The sequence below is a fragment of the Neopsephotus bourkii genome, unplaced genomic scaffold (genome assembly GCF_033783945.1).
Source record: "Neopsephotus bourkii isolate Nb327-2 ecotype Australia unplaced genomic scaffold, CSIRO-AGI_Nbou_v1 NB_1328, whole genome shotgun sequence".
In the NCBI taxonomy this organism is placed as follows: Eukaryota; Metazoa; Chordata; class Aves; order Psittaciformes; family Psittacidae; genus Neopsephotus; species Neopsephotus bourkii.
This window is the reverse complement of record NW_026901808.1, coordinates 2374520-2397558: the sequence shown is the minus strand read 5'-3', so window position 1 is coordinate 2397558 and position 23039 is coordinate 2374520. Positions and strand designations below refer to the sequence as shown.

Below are 23039 nucleotides of genomic sequence, written 5' to 3'. Positions count from 1 at the left end.
AGATGGAGTTATACTCTTGTAAAACCTACATGAGCTTTGCAAGGGACCAGTTTTGCAAATCAGGGTAAGTATGGAAATGACAAAATAATGTTGATCCTAGTTTTAGAATTTAGTTTTAAGTAAATGTTTTCAGTAGGTGTAGATGTTTAAACATCATAGTGCAGGCTCAGGTTTATAGAAGCTTTTTATTTGATTTTCATGTGTTTTATGCCATCATAGTCTGGGTAATCATTCACTTTTATATCTTTATCTCAAAAATAAATTGCCATCAAGTTCAAAGACAGGGTGATAAGACTAGATTTTAATGACACTGTTGTACTTTATATTACAACTTTAGAGGAAGGACCTGTAATCTGTTGTCCATTGTTGGTTATTTCATCAGTCATGGGAAGTAATGAAATTAGTATCCTGTATTTACAAAGTGAGAATTTTAAATGTATACAGGATGGTAGGTCTGTATCTTTTACCCTGAAGAGCTCTGACTATTTAATTTGGTTTGGTGTTTGTTACTCTTAACTCTTCTAACTTGACTAGGTCTAAAGATCCTTTATTTCTTTAGCAGTAGGTGCTGCTTTTAACTTCCTTGAGTGAACAAAATCAGCTAACTCCTAATTAGTATGGTTATAATCGGGTTGTGTTAAAAACTGTATCACAAGACAGATAACATTCCAAGTCTAGACAGTTAATCCTCTCTTAACTAGTGGTTTAAGAAAACTTTTCAAATGAGGAATGTTTTTTTTAGTGGGTTCTGCTTAAACTGAAGACAAAGACCTGAGAATTACAGCAACTTATTTATAACTTTTTTGAGGAAGGTATTGAGAGATTACACTTGTTTGGTTTCTAAATCAGGTTTTAGAACTAAGAAAGAAATGTGGATATTTATATGTAACTGATAAAAATACGGTAATTATTTTACTAGCTATAATGCTCCTCCCTGAGGCGCTTTTGCAAGTAATATAGCTGCTTTTTTTGTTTAGGGTAGAAGGGTAGCTACATGTCATGGTAATCTTATTTAATATTGTTATGCAGCATTTTTATGAATTACTGTAGAGTTGGTGTTGTTTATTATGTTCATTCTCCTGTCTCTGCAATCACTTTTTCTGTACTGGAAGACAAAAGACAAACTCTGCGTCTTTTTTTCTTCCTTTGCATGGCATTAATGTTGAAAGTTATAAGCTGTGTTTTGTACTCCTATTGCTGAGCAGAAGTTCTTGGTTGTGTAAGATGATGTATTTCATGTCTTTGTTATTACAGTTAAAAATACATCATGAGATCTCCCTTGAAAACTCAAAGGTATAAATTTACAAATGCGTAGAATCTTAATTTCTTAGTGTGAATCAGTATTGCTAAATAATGGCAATTGAAAAGGAATTTTTTTTTTTTTCTTGAAAGTAGGAAGGATCTTCTGATCTTAAACTTTTGTATTTTTTTTGGCTGTCCTTGAACATGACATAGTCCTTCCATCTGTTTCCTCACCCCTTCTAGCCTTCTTCCTCCCAAAATCTTAGTAAAGAGCATTGGAATATTGCCACGTTGTTACCAAGAAATATAGTTCAGGTTGAACTGTGGTTAAAATTACATAAGAGTTCTTCCAACTGCTAGAAAGAATTAAAGTGAAAACATATCAGAATAGAAATTTGCTTACGTGAAATGTCAGACTTCAAATAAGCCAAAAGAAAATACTTCTTGTGTAGCAGGTAGCTAATAATTGCAATGGACTCCCAAGTCTTAATAAAGCAGCATAGAAAAAAATAAATGTATTATTTTATTTGATTGCATGAAGCCAGCAAAATATTTACATTGTTGAAGGCAATACCAATATGTATTTGTAGCCACATTTCCCCCCCAAAAAAGCCTTGTTCATGGGAGGAATATTGAGCCTTAGAATTTAGATTTCTGAGTAACTGAATCACCGTGAGGTATGCTGTTACATTTAATAAAAGAAGAAATAGCCTTTACAGAGTATTCTTACAGAATATGGACTGTATGTACTTAGGAGAAACACTTTATATTTTGAAATGTTTGTAAAAATGGTTTTTGGTAACAGGAGTAAATAATGTTTTCTTAGAGAACTGGTAAGTCATATATAGGCATTTTGTGTAAGTTTAATCAGCAGTTTACCATTTTGTGGTAGATGGAGCCAAATGTTTGCAGTAAAACAGCTGATACAAAGACTGACTTAAGTCCAGATGTTTCTAATGAGAAACTGTTTATTTTCTTAACCTTTGAATTTTGATTTCTGTTTTCTGGTCTAATACACTAAAGTTTGGTAGATAGTAGATAGCTGTCCAAGCGATAAGCAATATTGCAGTGAAAAAGTATTCTTTTCTCTTACTCTTCATGTGTTCTACTTGTTTTGTATTGTGCAGTTCATTGACTCTCCTGTTAAAATAATAACTTCTCAATGGCTAGGCCTTTTTGTGTGTGGTTTATTTTAAGAAGTATGGCAGGTGCTTGCAAAATTAGAGACATCAAGTCATTAGCGGTTAATTTTTGATTTTGGGAATTGATTTCTGTAAATAAAACTCCACAAATCTGTAATAATCTGTATAATCCTGCTTACCATTTCTCTGATCTGTCTATTCAATTAACTAATTCTTGTTCTTTCTGTAACTGCATTTATCTTTATTTCTGTTCTACCACTCATTCTTTTTCTCTTCCTAGTCTCATATTTTGTCTAACTTCCACTGAAAGAAGAAAAAGAGGAGTGAAGAGAGAGAAGAGGTAAGGGGAAGTCATCCATGTTTTAATGGACTGGCATAAATACCCAAGGAAGAGAGAGTGCTTTCTATTACTACTTCAGGAATACACAAGAGCAGTACTCTTGGGGCAGATAGTAAAGAGAAGATAGCCTATGGCCAGTGGAAACTAGCTCTTCTGTGTGGCAGGAACTTTACTTCTGAGTGATTCTAGGTTATACTTAAAAGGGCAGCTTGCTTTCCACTCAGTGTAATGTATGTAATGATCTGTATACTGAAGAATTGATACTTACGTGATGGAAACTTGAGGGGGCTTATGCATGAATCTTTGATACCATGGAGGAGGCAGGGTTTCTTTCATCTTCATTCTAGATCCCAAACTCAAGACCAGTTCATGAAGTTTGCCTGTTGTTCCAGATCTGACTGAGGTCTTTGTTGAGTGTAAAGTCCTGTATTTATTGTATCAGGATGTTCGTAAGTTTGCTAATGAACTCTTTACTTCACCATACTTGTTCTTACTCTATAGGGTCTGGATTAAAAAAAAATATGAGGAGGAGCCTTACACTGCAGTAGTTTGGCTGTAACAGCTGTGTTTCTTAAGTTAGTCTAACGAGCACAAGGTCTCTCTCAGTGCAACCAATAACTTACAAAAGACAAAAAAAAAAACCACCAAAAAACAAACCCTACAACCAAAATTTGATAGAAATAGGAAATCGGTGCCCTTGAGATCTCTGAAGCTTAATGAAAATGAAAAAGGGCTATGCGCAGTCTTCTGGAAGAAGCATGGAGAAGCAGCATAATGATTTTAGGCATCTGTTGTGTGTAACTCCAAACCAGCCATGGCAGGTATTTTATTGTTTTTGTTTTTTTATTGGCTGATGGGGCACATGAGGAGGAGGTGAGATAGGAGATAGACTTTACTGCTAGCAGTGTCTGTCAGTGTGGGTGGCACAGGTTCTTGAGGGGCTTGTGGCAGAAGCCAGGACCAGGTAATCCTGTGACAAGGAAGATGCTGCTATGAGAGGATATAGAGGGCATTAGGTCAGTGGGCATATTAGAACGCAAACTACAAATACAAAAGAAACCAGATTTTTTTTAGAACAACTTGTATCTCCTGTGTGATTAATAGGAGTTGGTCCTAATGTGTATATTGTATTTGAATGTGTGTACTGTCTTATTTTTACCTACTATCCTTTTTTATCTTGGCACAAATTTGAAGTGGACTGCTAATTTATCTGCTAGGTTACCATAGAGAGTAGCAAACAGTAGCAAAGGTCTGAATTTGGGTTTACAGCTGTTTCTAAGCCTGCAGACTTCATACTGCAACTGCAGTGGTGTAACATTTGGAAGTTGGAGATCCCTCCTAATCTCTTGCCAAAATCTGTACTATGGTGGAATATGTCGAGGGAAGCAGAGAAGGAACTTCCTTGTGTGTAAGATTAGTCAGTTATTCGTGTAATATGCTTCTAGGTCTGATTAAAGAAAGATGTTTTATCTCCTTAGAAACAGGCAGCAATAAATAAATATTCAGATTACTTTGATGTATGTATTTATGCTACATATATACACGCTGCATATATTTTCTCTAGATTTGTATGTTAATACATATGTATACATATATATGCACACAGTGCACAGAGCAGTTCACCATTTGAAGGATGTCTAGAGTATAGCATTAAAATGTCAGATACTATCACTAGTTTTCCAAATACCCTAACTATTGTATGGAGAAGGCAGGAGTGCTCAGAGAAGTAGTAGAAAGCAGAAGTTTAGCAACATACGCAGGGGTTTTTTAGTCAAATCTTCTTACTGTTTTCTTCACTTTTCTCCCTGTAAACTCCTTCCCTCATTAGGAAAAAATAATTAAAAAAAAAATTGTTGGCAAGGAAGCCAAGTGGGAAAGCTCAGTTTGTTGGATCTGTGGCAGTTCAGGAAAGGACTTTTCACACTGGATTTGCAGACCACAACACACTATATTGATAGGTGCATTTTTACTTGGGTTTCTCCTGTATAGATTGTGCGAGGGTATGGGTGTATCAACTTTTCTTAGGTCCATTCTTGGTATTTCTTTGTGGGAAGGGTGGTTCCCATGTCTACAGGTTAGAATTGTTGGCCTCTAAATCTGAAGGAAGGCATGACAAGAATTGCTTCTGATAATGATTGCAAAATGTGTATACATGTAAGATGCAATTGGGGGGAGGCAAGAGGAGAATGTTTAGATTGTGTGCTCAAAAAAAAGGCAACTTAGGCATAGAAGATGTTTTTAAGTCTTTGTCCTTTATATTCTGTTTCTGCCTTCTCCAGTGTACGTCGTAGCCTTGATTTGGTATCTCAGTTTTAAAGGTACATAAATGCATTCCTGTGTGCTGCATTGAGTATCAATACTTCAAACAGATTCTTACCTGCCTTCCTTTATTAAAAAAAAAAGGCATTTTTAAGGGGAAGGAAGGCAGCAGCACACCTCATAGACCATACTTCCTGATGTGGTAGGAAAATTGAACAAAATATTGCCTTTTGGTCATCTGTCTCTGTTACCTGAGATGACTTGTATGAACCACTGACACCAAGATCAGCAGGAAGGTCTGAAAGCAGTAGTATGAGCTTGGAAGTCTTTATGTCTTGCCTTCCCATGTTGACAAGGGAAACTAGTTAGTTTCAGAGTGAATCCTGTATGACTCTCTGGATCCAACCTAGGCCCACAGTAGCATGAATTTTCTACTGGGAGCAAATGGAAGTTGGAATTTTGGTTTGGGCTTAATGCTGTTTGAGTACTGATACCTTACTTTTACATTCAGATTGACTTGAAGCTGCAGCCAGATTAGCATCATGTGCTGGTCGAACTGAAATGTCTTGACTCAAGACTGTCATGTGACTAGTTTGTGTATTTTACATCTGAATCATTTTTATCTGTAAATCTGATAAATTCTGTACCCTTCCTCTTTTCCTCTGTCCATGCACAAGTGGAAAATGGACTGTACAAATAACTGTCTTCCTGCAATTTGATGTACTTGTTCCAGTAAGCTTCAAGTTAAGTCCTTTAGATTTGTGCACATCCCTTAAAAATGAATTTTCATGTGTATACTGTCTGCATTCTGACACTTAAATACTGCTCCAGGAAATTGCTATTTTTTTTTTTCCCCCCTGTATTTAAAGGATGTGAGGCAGTGGGGTTACTGATACTCTTAGTTTAGCAGAGGAAGCAAAAAGGACCTTTTCTGTAGTTGTTCTCAGGTGTTTAAACATGGGGTGAACTGCCTGTTTCTCTTCGTTTGGAAACACAAGGTGTAACTTTTCAGATGTTCAGGAGTGATAATTATTCTCAGTTACTCAGTTCACTAAATATGGGTAAATTATCACTTTCACCTTTTTCATGTTTGTATTTTGTGTATAGACCTTGAAGATGCAGAGTAGGCATAGTATAGTAATGGTAATGTTGATTTATCTTGTAATTGTCAGCAGGTGGTGACTGAGAGGCAGTTGCTAGAAGAAATTTTTGAAGAACTTCAGATGTATATTGAAGTCTAAAAACAGGAACAAAAAGACTCAATATTTTGTAATGCCTAGTGATGTGAGAAACTCGAACTGGTTTAGTGATCAACTTCACAAAATTAGTGTAGTGCTTTGAGTACAGGAATTTTTTTTTTGTTTGAGCTAAAAAAGAATTTTAAACTTTATTTCCCTGATGTCCCTTTATAAATTAGAAAACAGTGTGCTGTTGCACCTTTTTATGAGTTCTGTTCCTAACTTTCATAGTGGATTTTATCCCTAACTGCTAGATGCTTTTTGTCTTCAGTATCTAGCACATGACCATAGAATGTAGAAATTGATTTATGGGGAAGGAAAGACAAGGAACAATGACAATGTCTGTGTAAAAGGTGTCAGATGTATTAAGAAGAATAGTAAAACCAGATTTCTCTCCCCCTCCTCCCCCTTGTTTTCTTGTAATATTAGAGGTCAATCTGAATTTAAAAAAAGCCTTAGGCAAACAAAATACCCCACCTTATTGTAATAACTATATAATATTACCTTGATGCATTATTTTTTGCACAGGTTTTTTATCATTAAGGCAAAAATATTGTTACTGGTGCTGCCACAACCTCTTACCTTTCACTGTTACAAGGCTTTGCATCCCCATATGAGAGCTTTAGTATCCTTGCATCTACTGAATAGATTCCAACAGCCTGCTTAGTACTATTTCCTCTTCCCTTTCCCTTAAAAAAGGTTAAATATCTTGTGGAGGTGAGCTACCAGTATAGCATATAACCATGTGAGTTCTACTGTTCCCAGTACTCTTTGGTTTCTTCTGACTTGAAAAATATGTTTCATGGTTAATAAAAATAAAGGTAAGTCTGAGTTTTTTGATAAGATTTATATTGATACTTTCTATTTGAATGTAAGTACTGGGAACTCAGTTTCTGAATCTATAAAAGAAAATGCAAGTAGTTAAGTGTTTAAAAAAATTAGTTTTCCTACCTTCTTAGGAAAAAAAACCCAAAACCAAACAAAACCCCATAAAAAAACCTACAAAAAAACAAAGCAAAGAAACAAAAAGAAAGTGGCATGGAAAATGCCATTGAAGAATTTGTCTGGGCTCTTGACACTTAAAGGATGATTGATAGCTAGGATTATGAAACCTTGTTGGAGTCATCTGGACAGTCTGGCTAGACTTCAGGTTCTTATTTTTCAAGTGTACTTTCTGTCTAGGTGATCCGTCATCTGCTCGTTTCCTGAAACTGTTCTGTGTATCTTTTGAGGGTCTTACAAGAAGCAAGTGGAAGGAGGGAAAAAAGGACATGCTGATAAAGTAGGTTTGGAGTGCCTTTCTGCCAACGTCTGATTATAGCAACTGGATTTCATTTTGAATGTTTGGACTCTGTAGCATTAGGTTCAAAAATAGAGATGCAGTTGCAGGAGATTACCCATTTACTTTCTGATTCAAGAGCTGAGCCCTTTCTATTTTGTTTTCTTTTTCCCTCCATGTACTAGGGAAAAAGTGAAGTTTTTAGTTCTGCTGTCATACAATTGATCTTAAAAGGACATGGCAGAAAGGAAGCATGTGGTCTTTGTTAGACCACAGAATAATGTTGTGTAAGTGGAATACCTCTGGGATAATATGCAAGTTATTTTCTCTTGTTTAATGCATAAATGATGTTATTTGTACAAAGCCACACATCAGTAATCTGGAATGTATTGTGCTCTTACACTTCTGTTAGAGCACAATTCATTTTAAAAAGTTGTTCTAATATAAACAAAGAGGATCATGAGCAGTTATGGTGAGGCTTCAAATGTTTTAGACTAGATATAGCTATTAAGTCAGAAAGCTCCTGTGTATTGTCTAGAGACAACAGGAACTGCCATAGAAAATGTAAACCAATGTGATTGAATGGTGAAGTGTGATAGGTTCCTTGCAGGATGTTGATCTTGCATAAGATAAAAGCTTTAACCAGATTGAACAAAAGTGGTTTGGTGTGTGTTTTTGGTTTTGTTATCACCTCCCTCCACCCCTGATAAAAATCGTATTATTAGGGCAAGATAAACCTTTTAACTGCCATTAAATAAAAGCAAAATTTGTTCAAATAAGGAATGTGTTTTTCATACAATAAAGCTGTACTGGTAGGATGATAATGAAGAAAATTTGATGAATCTAAGAAATTGCCAAAATTCTGTCAAAGCTTCCAGTGTCAGTAAAAGAGTAGAGTGGGCTCTAACAAAATTGGGGGGCCTCTACTGTTGAGACTGAGGTACAGTAGATGGGCTGCTTTGCCCAAAAAAGTGCTGATCATTGGACCAGAAGTTTTTATATAGTGTCTTTGAACCATATGACCCTAAAATTAACTGGATGAACCAGTGTGGTCTTTCAAATTAGTGTACTGGTTGAAGAAAGACTTTATTTAAACAGTAAGGTGTGTATAATTTGCATGGATTGTAGGCAGACTTCTCTAGCACCCTTCACACCTCCTGGCCAATTATTTAGATGAAATGCATCTGTGAAAACAGTTTCTTAAAGGCCATGGGTGACAGGTTGTCAGAGTTGTGAAAGAATAATGATTTGAAGTAGATAGGTACTTGAAGAAACTGGAAAGTGCTGTATTATGATAGCAAGTAGTATTTTTATGACTCATCTAAATACCAAGCTTCAAAGGATAAGCAATCACTTTTAAGATGGGTAAGGAAGAAAGATCCACAGTGGTTATGTTATTTTCTGTTCTGAACTTTATAATTTTTGTAGTATAATTCAGTAAAAATGCTGGGAATATTTTGGTGTGTCATTACAAGATTTTCTTCATCCCAAAACTGACATCACTGGCGAGTTCATGGTTGGATGGCCTGTAAGGTCACAGTTCTGTTAATAAGTGGGCATCGTATAATCAATTCATTCTGGGTCTTCCCTGCCGCCATTGTAGGAATTTGTTGAGGATTGCTGCTAATAAATAATGAGCTGTGTTTGCTTGAGTTAATTTGTCTGTGTAGATATTGCGAGCTGGAGACTGCCGTCTTTTCTTTTAACTCTAGGCAGAGGAAGAGCACTGGAGGGTTTTGCACTTCTGTGAGCATGGTGAAGACCTGAAAACTTGAGGTGGTAAATAATAGTGAGGAGGTATCACCATCATATTCTGCTTCCTTTTAGGTGAAACAACTTCTCTTTAACAGTGTTTGGCAAAATAAATTTTAATTTAAGTTTCTGATTTTATTCTGTATAGATTAGTCTCAGAATTTTTGAGTGACTTCTGACTAAGGCTTAATGCCGTGTTTCAGTTGCTTGCAGGAGGCAAGAAGTTTATCTTGGCTCTGTACCCCCTCCCCCTTTTTTTTTCCTTCCGTACAAGAGTGGTGATGCATTTGCTTGGTCAAAGATGATGGCATTATTTGTACTATGCATTAGCTATTAATTTTCTGTCTATACACAGCTCTAAAAACATACACACAGTGCTCTTCTTTTCCTCCGCGTTACTTAAAAGATCCAAACAAATTTCACTCGATTCTCAGATTTGGAAACTGCATCTTTCCATGTTGACAGCGAAGGTCACTTGAATATGCTGGGTAGTCTTACTTGTTTATGTAGGTTTGCAGATGTCATAGCCCGTGAGGTAGCTGTCTAAGGCAGATTCTTCACTTCTGTCAGCCTCCCAGGCATTTTTTCCTACATTAATTTCCAGTTGTTACTCTACCTGGTCAGAAGTGTTCGAAGAACATTCAATTAAGAAAAACTATACCACCACCAAAATCAGTTTTAAGAGCCAGAAGCATCTTAAGCGAGGATCATGATCCCAGCAGTGGTGTCCGTGATGTGTTTTAGACCTACTTGGAAACACATAAAAACTGCTTTTGAGAATTATGTAGTAGCAAGCATAAAATCTGTTACAGTGATGATGTGTTAGTGGAGGTGCAGGTGCAAGTGGAACAACCCTTAACCTGTGATAACCGATTTGTGTGGACTAAGTTGATGGTTTCCTTTCAGTTATTGGGTAGGCATTAATATAAATATTTTTTTAGGAGAGAAAAATGGTAAGTTGATGTTTTCTGTAAGCTGTAGATGAGGATATTCAAGGGTCTATTCTGAGTAAACTGTGGTGCCAGAATGGGTGGTCACTTAAACTGTAAACAGGTGCTTGTGATTTCTTTTATGCCTGCTACAAATAATACTCTATACCTGCTTTTGGCTTAACAGGCTTTTCTTTCTGTGTATTGAAAATTGTATGATTTCCCCTTAACTTTATGTGTAGCTAGTGACACAATTTGACATTTGTGGTATTTGATAGGAAGATGCTCAAGTGTTTAAATGAGGAAAGTGCGATAACCCAGTGGCCTGATTGCTTTCCAGTTGATTGTATTTGGTGACTTGCATAATGGGACCAAGGCAGAACTTCTGCTGTCTAGAGGGAGAATGAGGTTTAGGCACTTCAGAGCATGCCAAGATGTTTGAAGTTAATTGTCAGACTTCAATAGTGAGATGAATTTTAAGAAGCTAGATGACTTTCTACAAGCTCATATCTTAGAGATGCCTTGTAGATGCCACTGCATCATCCTGAATATACTGACTTTATCAATAAAGAACACAAACTCAAATTTAAATCCACAATGCTTGTCTGATTTCCCTTTGTAAATGGCCCGTTTTTCACTGCAGGCTCATTAGGTGTTTTTTTCTTGGTAATCTAGTGTTTGGCAAGAATGGGCATGTTAAAATATGTTCATCTCAAAACTGCTGGGCTTTTGGAGACTTCAGCTAAGATACTGTGCTTTGTCAGATGGGAGAAGTGTTATTTATTAGGTACTGTATATGCAAAGTGGTCTGTGTTCTTGAAATTCTGACGTTCTGGGAGGAGTTTGCACTTATGCATTGTGCAGCTACTGAAGATTGGGGATATTTTGCTTCAGTTGCCTAGTAACTTGTGGATTAGTCTATAAAGGTACATTAGTTTACTGATCTGTGAATAGGGGAAGCTGAGGTGCTATGTTTATCTCTCAGACTTGGTTGGGTGTTCTGTCCTACTCAGTGAGTGAGAGACAAGGAGTAACTGGCATACAGATAGGATTGTTGTGTTCACTTCTGACAGGTGAATTGCAGCTTTACAGTCAAAATTTGCTACTGATGCTTTTCAGTTTACTACTTAAAAAAAAAAAAAATCTCTTCTAGCAGTGGCACCCAGTAGGTATAATACCTCCTGATGGTGATCTGTTAAAATGGGATGGAAGTTGTTTTCTATTACTATTGCGAATCATTAGAATGATTTTGGTTTTTAAAAAATACTGAATGGAAGTTATGACATTGTTTCTTTTGAAGTCCTTAGTATTAGGGACATAGAAAGTTGTATGGGTTTGGTGTTTTTTTTTCTTTGTTTTGCTGTTTCTAAGTGCAAAACAAAAGTGAACAATGCTAAGAAATACTTGAAAAATTCTGTAACCAGGTTACTGTTGAAAGGTACAGCAACTAGGCTCTGTCAGCACACAGCAGTAAGCAAATGTACTTTGCATTCAGTGAGTCTGCTATCAAGTGAGTCTTTGTCAACTCAGTAAATGCGATGATTTTATTTTCATTCACTAAATTATTTTTGTCAGTTTGTAATATTAAGTTCAGTCTTTAAGATCATCAAGGTCTTAAGTGTATTTGAAGTTAACTTTTGAAGAAGATAGAATGTTTTCCTTTTGCTTCTGTAAAATAAAACTGGAGAGATCATTGTGACAGATAAAAGTGATTATTTTGTTAAAAAACATGTGATGTAAAATTTCCTGGTTTTAAAGTGAACTGACTCAATCTTCTGCTTTCTTTCATTGTTTTTATTTTAACAGGGTTTGTGGATGCACTTAGATGTTTGCAATGAGCACTGTGGCTGGCATGCCCCAGTGTTTTGGATACCAATGCATAGGACTCCGTAGTAATCGAATTTATCAGAAACGAACGTCATGAGCATAGTGATCCCGTTGGGGGTTGACACAGCAGATACTTCTTATTTGGAAATGGCTGCAGGCTCAGAGTAAGTATGTGAACATAAGTTGTAAGTTTCCTTTTTTTTCTTCTCCTGCCCGTGCCATACTTTTTCCTTGCAGTTGAAAGAGAGGCCTTAGGAGTCTCCTTAGTTTTACTGAATCTTTGAATATTTAAGAGTAAAGTGACAGTTACTAATTTAAGTCAGTTTCTTCCTCTTCAGGGGGAGCAAAGAAGAGAAGCTAAAGTGTTCTACAGATACATATTTTTCTTGCTTATCAGACGAAGAAATATAGATGCTACCTCACTTGCTTTTCATACTTAAAATACTTTGCTTAGCTGAATTGTCTAATACCATGTTTTCCCAAAATTTTTATGTTGAAAAGCTAGCAGAAATTTACTTGTTAATCACTGGTTATTAAGGATTACAAAGAGCTAATGAAATCCTGAATTCAGGAAACCTTCTTTACATGAAATAAGCATGCTGAATTTCTGGGATTAGGAGGTTTTGAGGGGGAGTCGTGGGGTTTTGTTTGTTTTGGCAGGGAGTGTTAGTGTTTTTGGGGGGTTGGTTTTTTGTGTGGTGTTTGTCTTTTTCTCTCTAGTATTGTCTGAATCTCTAGAGTATGGATAGACTAGGGCTTAGATATTGTTGACCTCTGACTGGAGATTTTTCCTGTCAGACACCTTTGTGTGTGTTACTGACTTACTGTGGAATTGTGAGAAGAGAAATAGCATTTTGGATAACTTGACTTTGAAGAGGTAAAAGACCGAGGTGGTGTTATCCTTTCACCACTGTACATAGGTACCTTACCTTATTGAGCCCTGCATATTTCAGAATAGTATCTGGTTTTGGTTGGTTGTTTGTGGGTTTTGTTTTTGGTTTGTTTTTTTTCTTGTTTTCTCTGTTGCTTTTGTATTAGTAGACTATTTGACAGGTGAGTGTTTTTGGGAGAGATAGGTGTCAAAAGATACTACAGTTTAAAGATAATTTGTGTAATCCATGGTGAATCTTTGGTACTTCTTTGCATATGCATACAGAAAAAGCACACCACTTTGTTTCTTACATCTGTTAAAATACTAAATTGATCATATATTAAATTGAGTTTTGGTATGGTTGGGTTGGGGTTTTTTTGTTCTGTTATTTAACCACTTGAGATGCTGGTACTCTGTGCCTTCCTCTGGAACTTTGTTTAGTAATGTTAAAGATTTTCCTTATCTTGGGTTACCACAAAAATGCATTTGCTTGTTTCAGAAGCTGAAACAATGGATTAGACTTCCTTTACATACATGCTTAAAATCTTTCAGAAATTGGAAATATACTTCCTAAAATGGTAGTTCATTTAACAGGTGCAATAAATAACTAAAATTTAAATACCTTACTCTCTTTGCTTGAGAGTGAGCTAAGTAATACTACTCGGTTTAAGAAGCTAGTGGCTTTCCTTCAAACCTGAATGTGAAACATTATGCACTGCAAGCAGAACTCTTGAGCAGCTTTTTAAAAGGCTGTTTCTCTCATTTATCTGAAGAAAAACAAGAATATGCAGTTTAAAGCTTTTTGTCACATTAAACTTCTAAAGCTGTTTTGTTGATCTCTTGTATCACGAGCACTAGTTTCTTTGGTGCAGAAAGTTTTTTAACTTGAGTGACCCATTCACAGCTATCTTCATTATCTTCTTCTGTGGGTTTCTTTTATGTTTAGAGAAGGTCATGATTCCCGAGTTTGCTGACATTCCTTACACACACAGCATGCTATGCTGAAATTAAAATAAATACAGTTGTTAGTATAAACAAGATAGAGTTCTCATTGTGTTGTTTGCTTGACATTGCAGCATGGCAGCCCAGTTAGGAACTACTTTTTTTTCAGATGTTAAGTGACTGTTAGCAATTAGATTAATTCTTGTCATCTCTGCAATACTTACGCTGAAAAATGTGTAGTTGTGTGAATCGGATTACACTGATTTAAAAGCTGTGTCACTGTCTGAAGTGTGACACAAGGGTGTCTCTAACCTACCATCTTACACAGTTGTAAACCTTTTCTGTCACCATAGATGTGATTTACATGTGTTTTGTACATTTTCTGCTAGAGAGTAGCAAGTTGGATATACATTGTATTGATAGTGATTATAAATTGTCTTTGAGAAGTTCTGGGGTTTTCTGGAAAGGAAGGAGTTGGAATTTCTTCACTGTGACTGACAGGTCTGATATTGCTTCATCAGTTGCTGAAGCATGAGCAAACACGGGAATGGGGGAGTGGCAAACCTGATTATGTAGGAGAAGGAGCCTAGGAAAATAGTTTAGGATAGTCTCTTAGCACCTACAGATTTTTCCTTATGCTTCACTCTAAGGTATAAGCCTATTAAAAAGATGGATAGTTTATTTGATTATGTAGTTTCACATATTAATTTAATTATCATAACAAATAGCTACGTGGAAAATTAACTCATTAAAAGGTTTGAACACCTTGAGAATCATAGAATGTTCTGTCTCTTAATGTTAACTTGTATCTAAATGAGCTCTCCAGTGGTGCATTTGTCTTTGTAGTGCCATAATAGTCAGAACATGTACATAGTTTGCCTTTATTTAGAATCATAGAATAGTTAGGGTTGGAAAGGACCTTAAAATCATCTAGTTCCAACTGCCCTGCCATGGGCAGGGACACCTCACACCAAACCCTGTTACCCAAGGCTCTGTCACACCTGGTCTTGAACCACTGCCAGGGATTGGAGCATTCACAACTTCCTTGGGCAACCCATTCCAGTGCCTCACTACCCTAACACTAAAGAACTTCTCCCTTATATCCAATCTAAACTTCCCCTGTTTAGGTGAAATGAAAGATGAATATGTGACTTCTTACTGTTAAAGACACTGTAATAGTAAGCAGAGCCAACTATTTGGAAAGGTTCAAAATGTACTTCCGGGCTTAAAAGAGCATTAGTCTAGTTTAGAGCATGAGTATAGGCTACACATAGTGAAATGCCATTTATGGTACTGCTCTACTGCTGCAGTCTTCAGTAAATGAAAATCTGTCATCCCTTGACTGTTGTTGAAACAAGGATTTACTTGTTTTAATAGATATTTTAGGACAGTGGGAAACTTGCCACTTCCTACAGATATCAGGCCAGTCTGTACTTGCAGGGCCTTCTGCAAAATGCTGAAGGTAGCAAAACCCAGTCTGGCGGAGAAGATGGTGCTCAGTCTTTTGTTGTTTAGGTGCAAAGCGCAACAGAAATAGGAAATACCGGTTTTCAGAAAAAATACATTACCTTCCTTTATCTGAGCTGTTCTTCAGCCAGATACTGCTCACGTGCTGGTGCAAAGGGAAAACAAACCTTGACAGTTAGACCTGTGAAATTGTCGTGTGGCAGATTGATCCTGCTGGAGCAAGAGTTTTCATCTGGAATTTTGACACTTGCAGGAAGTACTGTTACCTGAAAGCTGGGATAGACACCTGCCTTAGAAGATTTTAGCTTTATTGAGATTTTTCTTTCCCATTTGAATATCTACATTTGTATACAAGTGGTTGATGGCCCCAGATTCTAAAGGACTGACTGTGTTTTGGGTGTTAACAAAACCTGTTTTATTTTTATTATTACGTGGTCAGAAGTCAAACGGTATTTAAAGGTATGGATGGGGTGATAGGACTTTTTAAAGAAGAATGACTATCGCTTAGAATGGTTGATAGTTGATCTCTTATTATAACTTAACTGTGCACGTGTAGAAACTGTTTTTTGAACCGTCTGATCTCATGTTGCTTATTTAATTTCTCGCTAATGCCATCTGCTGGCAACGTGCAGAATATCTTCAGTTTGCATCATACTTACGAATACAAAGGGTAGGAAATGACCGAGAACATGAGTTACTTCACTTGCAGACTGAAAATTATTTGAGGGGGGTTAAAAATAGAGATAGCTTTGCTTTTCTAAATTCATCTGAGACAATATTATGTTCCTGTTCTCCAGTTACAGGAATGTTTTAAATGATTGCAGCCCAGGAGCATGGGGAAAGCTTTTCTTCTGATGCTTTTAATTTAGTTATTTGTGAATATTTTGCAGCATTTTGAATTGTCACAACGCTTAAAAAAAATATATGAATTTTAGCAAAATGCCATGGTCAGTTTGTCATGGTAGTATCTGTTAATTTTAGGGAATAATACTAGGATTTTAGTTTACACTTCAAATATATTGTAATGAAAACATTAGTTTTGATGAAAACTAAAAATACCATCAATATCTCCCTTAGTTAAACACTAAAGGTGCTGCTGTTTAAGTTGAAAGATGTGGTATACTCAGAAGATTGCCAGGCTTAGTACTTCAGTGTTACAGAGCTGGCTTATGTTCAAAAATAAAAGCAAGGAAAAGCTCTTAGTGTTCTTTCAGATCTGAACGCTTACATGTTTTCTTCCTGAAAACTAGCTGCTTGGGATGCCCATAAGTATACCAATGGGCGATTAGGGTTAGTGTTTCTACTACAGTAGTTAATATCTTGCTACTTGAGCCCTGCTGTTTGAGTAAAAATAATATTTCAGATTGATTTTAAATTGAGTCATGTTTCATGCTTGAATCATCTGTACAAGTATTTTACCAAGAGGTACTCCTTCCCAAAGCTCTGCAGTTCTCAGATGCTTGTTTAAGAAGGCCTTGTCCTCTGGACAAACAATAGTATCAAGGCTCTGTTTGCTGTTTAGGATGAGGGTCATGTGCATGGTGGGTAGAAGAGGTGTAACAAAGAATTTGGTGAAGGGCATGTTAAAGTGTTGGCAGACCTGCCTGCCAAAGTTAGAAGGTTGTCCACTTCTGTGGAGAAATGATACTCATTCTGTGCTGCTTACGGGGTGAATACTGCTTTTCTCCTGACTGCAGTGGAAGCCTACAATGATTAATTTTTAGCTTCAGTGAATGCTACTCCACCTCCTTCCCATATCTGTCTCCTCCACACTGTTCTCCACCCCAGTTTAACATTTGAGTGGATAAATGGGACAATAACAGGTATATTCAAAGCTCTGGTGAGCATCTGTTATAATTCAAAGAAGTATCAGTGGCCCCCATGATAAGCATTTGGAAAACATTTGCTGAAAGCTGGTTTTGCTCTAATTTTGTTTTTAAGTTAAAACTTCTAGTACAAATACTTAATTTCCTTTGTGTCTCACCTCATTTTCTCCCACCCTGTTACTGGCTTTCCTTGCTCAGGTAAAGCAATGCTTTTTCCTTTTTTAACCCTGTACTCTGAATCTAGTTCATGAGTATTAAAATAGTTGGTAATTAACGCATTTGTTTTCCCTATTTCATTTTTGGAAGCTTAATGCTTCAGCTTCCCACAACTGTTAATGCCTCTAAATATTAAACTTGGTTCTCTTAAGTGATTTATAAATTGCCAGAGTGGGAAGAAATGGTTTTAGGGAGTAGGGTATATAGTCTTGCCTCCTATTTTGAAAGAGATTTAGAATGCCTTTTTAATTTTTGTAGTCAAGTCAGAGCTCTCTCTCTTTTTTTTTTTTTTTTTTTTTTTTTTTAGGACATTTCCATTTTGGTATCTTTCACTGAATGCTCCTGTGTTGAAATAGCTGGTATTTAGGTCATGGTAATACTTAATTTTAATGAAGGAAACTCTCCTGTATTAATTGTGGCATTGCTGAAGGATGGATAGTACCTGAATTCCCCACTTCCTGCTCTGAAAGTCGAGTATTTTCCATATACTGATACAAACAGGACCTGTGTTGAGCATTGAATGCATAGGGGTTAACTGTGCTACTGTTTGTCCCATTGAATAAATGTTGGAGAGTAGCAGAAGAAGAAATACAGTGTTCAAGACCGTATTGAACTGGAGAAAGATAAGTTAATTTCTGCCCTAGCTGCGATGGATGAGTGGGTAGTGACTCGTTCATGGGCATTTTGGTTGGCTAGATCAACAGAAGGATTAACTGGATGATATTAATGGTGTGTGACTGCTGCACAAATGCATTATGTCAGTAAATAGGTAAAGGCAAATCTCTTGGAAAGGCACAGCTTTTCCAGCTTCCATCTGATGGTTTGGTTGTTCTGTTGTTTGGGTGGTTTTTTGGGGGTTCGGGTTGGTTTGTTGGGTTGTTTGTTTTTTTTTTTAAGTCATGGGTTTCAACCTGGCAAAGTCTGAGCTGCCTCTAGAAGATAATTCCAACAAACTGTGAACAAAATCATTTTCAAGTTGAGGAGCAGTGTAAGAGAGTAAATGAAGATTTTTCTGGGTTGATAACGAAGGGTGAGTGTTGTCAGAGTCGGGTTTTATCTCATGCTAGTCAGAATTTGTATTTCTAATGTCAGTACGTAACATGACTTGTGCACTCACATGTTTGCTCACTCCCTGAAAAAATGGAGCCTGGGGACTCTTAGACATGAATGGTGTAGAAAAAAGATGGTGCTTTTTTTTTTTTTTTTTTCCTTTGGGTTGTAGAAACTTAAAAGAAATAATAGTTAAAACAGTACTGGGTGATGACTTTAATTTGATCATGTAGTAAACTTACATGGGGAAATGGGCCCATTAGTAAGGGTGCTTTCAAGCAGATGTGAAAATACTGTGTACTGTTTCCAGAAAGCTAATGGCTTATTATATTCGTAGCAAAAATGTTACCAACAAATGTATGTTCCTGTTGTCCTTTTAAATCAAATTAGTATTGCTTCATGGCATAACAAAAAAGCCTCTATTTAATATCTTGCCATCAAAGAAAAAATGCTTTGTTTTTTACTTTAAGCTTAAGAATCAGTAACTTTATGTAAAAACTCAGTTCAAGGAAATAGAATGTTTCTGATGGAAAGTAGACTTCATGCATAATGAAACTAAAATTAGAAAGTGAACAAGGCTTGATCTGTGATGCGGGTTAAAAGCACTTCAATTTTCAATATTGACAATGTGTCCTGCTTTTCAAGAAAAAAACCAAAACAAAACCCAGCCCAACCAAAACCTCCCAAAACTAACCAACCGAAAAAAAAAACAACCCCAAAAACCCAACCAACTTAAACCCAGGCAAACCCAGAATATTTGAGTAACTAAGTTCATTTGAAGCTAGTCCTGGTGTGATTAAATCATATGCTGCAGTAAAATAGCTACAAGTTACTGACTGAAAGTTGCCTCCATCATGAGAGTGTCTATATAAATGCTTACATGCATGAACATATGAATGTAACTGCTGAAGAAGGGTAATAAGGTATAATTTCGTACTTTCAGAAAGATGTTTTAGTATGCCTTATCTTTTTGTCTTTCATGTTCCAGTTTAGTGCATATAAACCATAGTTTGCCTACTATAAACCAAAAGTTTGCTTTTCACTACCAAACCTTCTCTCGCAATTTCTTACCCTCTTTTTTTCTTCTATTTCAAGATAAATCGGGAAGCTGCCTTTTTACATAGGTTTGCCCTACTTGTGATTTATGTTTGCAGAAACCACACCCTCCTGCATTGACTATGGGCCTGTACGAATGCTTGTGGGGGTGCAGTAATGCTGCCACTAGATGTCCTTGCAGAACGGAATAGTATTGGTGGTGGTGCAGGCCTGTGACAGTTTGCAGTTGCATCTCAGCTTCTATCTTTTGACATAATTAAGCTGAAGTCTTTTCCGCAGCTTCTGTTACAACTCTCCAGGCGTGGGCATACATCCTGATGACTCCCTGACGAAGTGTGTAACATGCTTTTCTGTCCCAGATTTGCAGGTTATGTCATGTGATTCAGCATGCACTTTTTTTGAGAGAAAAATTTTGTCGCTCTTAAAGAGGCATAAATTCTCTGCTGCTCTGGAAGCTTAATTTTAAATTAGAGTGTTTGGTTCTCCCTCTCCTACCACCCTTTATTTTTTTTGGAGTGAGGGAGCTGTTTGAGGGTCTGTCTGTCCACCCCATCCCGCTTTGTATGCTCCTTTAAACAGAATCAGCAGGCAATTAATCAGGAGTTGTGCAACAAGTGCCTTTAATCTGTTAATATAAATTACATATTAATTGCATGTATTTTTTCTTCTTTTGCCTTGCAGACCAGAATCTGTAGAAGCTAGCCCTGTGGTAGTTGAAAAATCAAACAGTTACCCGCACCAGTTGTATACCAGCAGCTCGCATTCACACAGTTACATTGGTTTGCCCTATGCAGTAAGTTTCACGCTAAGTATTCTGTAAAAAAATTGATTATGTAAAATGTGCTGTTCATAACTGAAAAAACTCTGATTCACGTTGACATTTTTATATCTTACTGGGAGTTGGGTAGGTTGACTAAAGATGGTTGATTAGAAACGGAATACAGAACCTGAGGCACTTACATGTAAAGCATAGTTGAGAAGATAGAAAACAAGCATGAGCAGTGGCAGAAACAAAATTTTAAACTTAACTAAAAAATAAGTCTCTGAAGTCTTTTACAAAGTGAATTCTTACTTTGGCTTAAATAACCTTCAGTGTATGAATATTTTAAGAGCTATAACTTACTTTTCCACAAAAATCTAGGACCATAACTATGGTGCTCGGCCGCCTCCAACACCTCCGGCTTCTCCTCCTCCATCAGTGCTTATAAGCAAGAATGAAGTAGGCATATTTACCACTCCCAACTTTGATGAAACCTCCAGTGCTACTACCATCAGTACATCAGAGGATGGAAGCTATGGAACTGATATTACCAGATGCATTTGTGGCTTTACACATGATGACGGATATATGATCTGTTGTGACAAATGCAGGTAATAGATATTAAAATAATTTAAAAGGTGGAAATTACTTAAAAAAAAACTAATTTGTTTGTGCCTTTTCTTGTGCATTGTTGCTTAATAAAGGTATTCTCCCCCCAAAAATAAAAAAAAAAAATCTTCGTTTCATTCAAATTATTAATGTCATAAAATGAAGGCTTAGGGATTAGTTCCTAATCTGCATGTACTGAGCAGTAAAGCATCTTGGTAAATTATGTATATGTGAATCAAGTAACTTGCAGAATGCAAAATAAGCTGAAAGAAACTTCTCAAATACTGGTTTCTCTGTGCATGACCTTTGTAATAGGAAGTCTTTATTTATAAAGGACACAGTTTTAAGAATTTTCATAGCTGTGAAAAGACTAACCTGGATTCTTCCTGGAGAAGCTGTATTTTAAACATTTAATTTCCATGTTTGTGCTAAAGCACCTACTTGATCATAGTAAATAAGTAGGTGCTATTAAATACTTGGGCTCAGAAAAATTATCTTAAAAAATTTTAGAGCTGATGTTTTTAATAGAAGACAAACCTGCTGTTTCTGCAGTTACTCAGTATTAGCCTGTATTTTTATATTCAGTATGCTTAGTGAATGCTACTGAATTTATTAGATCATTGTGTATTTCTGAAATGATTGTTATCTAATTAAAACATTGAGTTCCCTTCTTCTGTCTGCTTACATAACGAACTTGTTACTAATTTTTGATGGTCTTTGATTGTGATAACCTTTTTACTTATTCTGAAACGTATTAAGACGTTCTTTCAACAGTGGAGCTGCAGGCAGTCACCAATTAGGTAGTGTTTGCTTCTTTTGAAGAAGAGATTCTCCATGGGAGTTGGAGAGAGTTGTGATAAATTCACAAGTACCAAGATAACAATGATTTTTATGTCCCAGTTCTTCTAGCAGTGTGGGGATGAGCATGAAGTCTGTCTGTCCTAAGTTAGCCTGCAGTCTAGCAAGCAGCCTCTCTTCCCTGGCTGTGGGAAGCAGTCAGAGCTCTTCCTGTGCTACACAAGTGCTATTAGTCACGTGGAGTATGTGTATAAAAATATGTATTAATATTTTGCATTAAAGTATATAAATAAATAAAATATTTGTGTATATCTAAAAGAAAAATAAAGATACTATTTTAAGTATATATTTATAAAATCAAATGGGATCTTTTTATTTAAAAACAAAACTCTTGTTACAGCATAGAGCGTAAATCTTGTTACTGGGGGTGTTTGTCTCTATCTTGTTCTCTGTTGTGATAATTTACCATTTTTTATTTCCAGTGTTAGAGAAAGATTTCCAAGAGGGAAAGTGAGTCTAAAGAAGCAGAGAGACACCTGGAGACAGCCACAAGATTGGAATAGCAGTGATCAGTGGAATAGAAAATCAGCTAGCAGAATGATGGTGAAGACAGTGGTTGAGATGTAGTTTTAGGCAGTATTCAGTCTGAATAAAGATCATGATTAAAAAAAAAAAAAGAACGGCTTGCACTGTTTTTGTCTGCATGCGTGTGTGTATTATGCACACAATTCTAAAAATTGTGCTTAAAATAAAGGTGATTTTTGTTCTCTTTTTAAGTGTCTGGCAGCACATTGACTGCATGGGGATTGACAGGCAGCATATTCCTGACATATATCTATGTGAACGTTGTCAACCAAGGTGAGCAGTTTGGTTGGTTTTGAACTCTGACCAGATTGTGTAAAGACTATGAAAAAAGGAGGTACTGGAGCAACCAGCAAATAAAACACAGACCATGTAGCATAATCCTGACAGTTCTAGTTAAAGGGGCTACATTTCTGATGTAGTTGATCTTACCAGTCTCCATTCTCTTGTTCCCAGCAGCTTACTGTTTCACCTCCCTAGGCAGCAGGGATAAACCCTTGAAAAGCTTATCGAAACTGCAATAATTTCCAGATCCGGTTTAGGTTGACTAATATGTAGATAACGCGTTCCATATTTCATTTCATTTCATGGCTGTCATATGTTAAGAACTCGTATTTCTTAGCGTCTTTGTTTTTACAACCCCATTCCAATATGCTGCAGTGCTCACTTGGAGGATTTCTTGCTCTGGAATGGTTATTTGAATTCCACCCCCCCCCCCCCAGTGTCATACGACGTAGCAAGGAGGGCATTTTGTGTGGTAGTAGGTAGTCATCATAGTTGTCCTGTGGTGTGAAGCAGAAAATTTATAAAATGCTACCTGTTAACTTACGATGCAAATAAACAATGTATACAAG

The 23039-nt window shown here is 36.5% G+C and overlaps 1 protein-coding gene across 6 annotated transcripts in view; it reads left to right on the top strand.

Annotated features, from left to right (window-relative positions):
* Positions 1-23039, top strand: part of KMT2E (lysine methyltransferase 2E (inactive)) — a 58560-nt gene that overhangs the window by 4981 nt on the left and 30540 nt on the right. For 4 of the 6 annotated variants that reach the window (XM_061366303.1, XM_061366304.1, XM_061366305.1 and 1 more), the window contains exons 2-5: positions 11988-12172; positions 20118-20229; positions 20578-20807; positions 22381-22461. In XM_061366303.1, coding sequence (XP_061222287.1) covers positions 12102-12172; positions 20118-20229; positions 20578-20807; positions 22381-22461 — 494 coding nt within the window. In that variant the 5' untranslated portion in view covers positions 11988-12101. Of the gene's footprint in view, positions 1-2664; positions 2725-11984; positions 12173-20117; positions 20230-20577; positions 20808-22380; positions 22462-23039 lie in introns of all 6 variants that reach the window. The other 2 variants (XM_061366301.1, XM_061366302.1) reach the window with 2 other exon arrangements.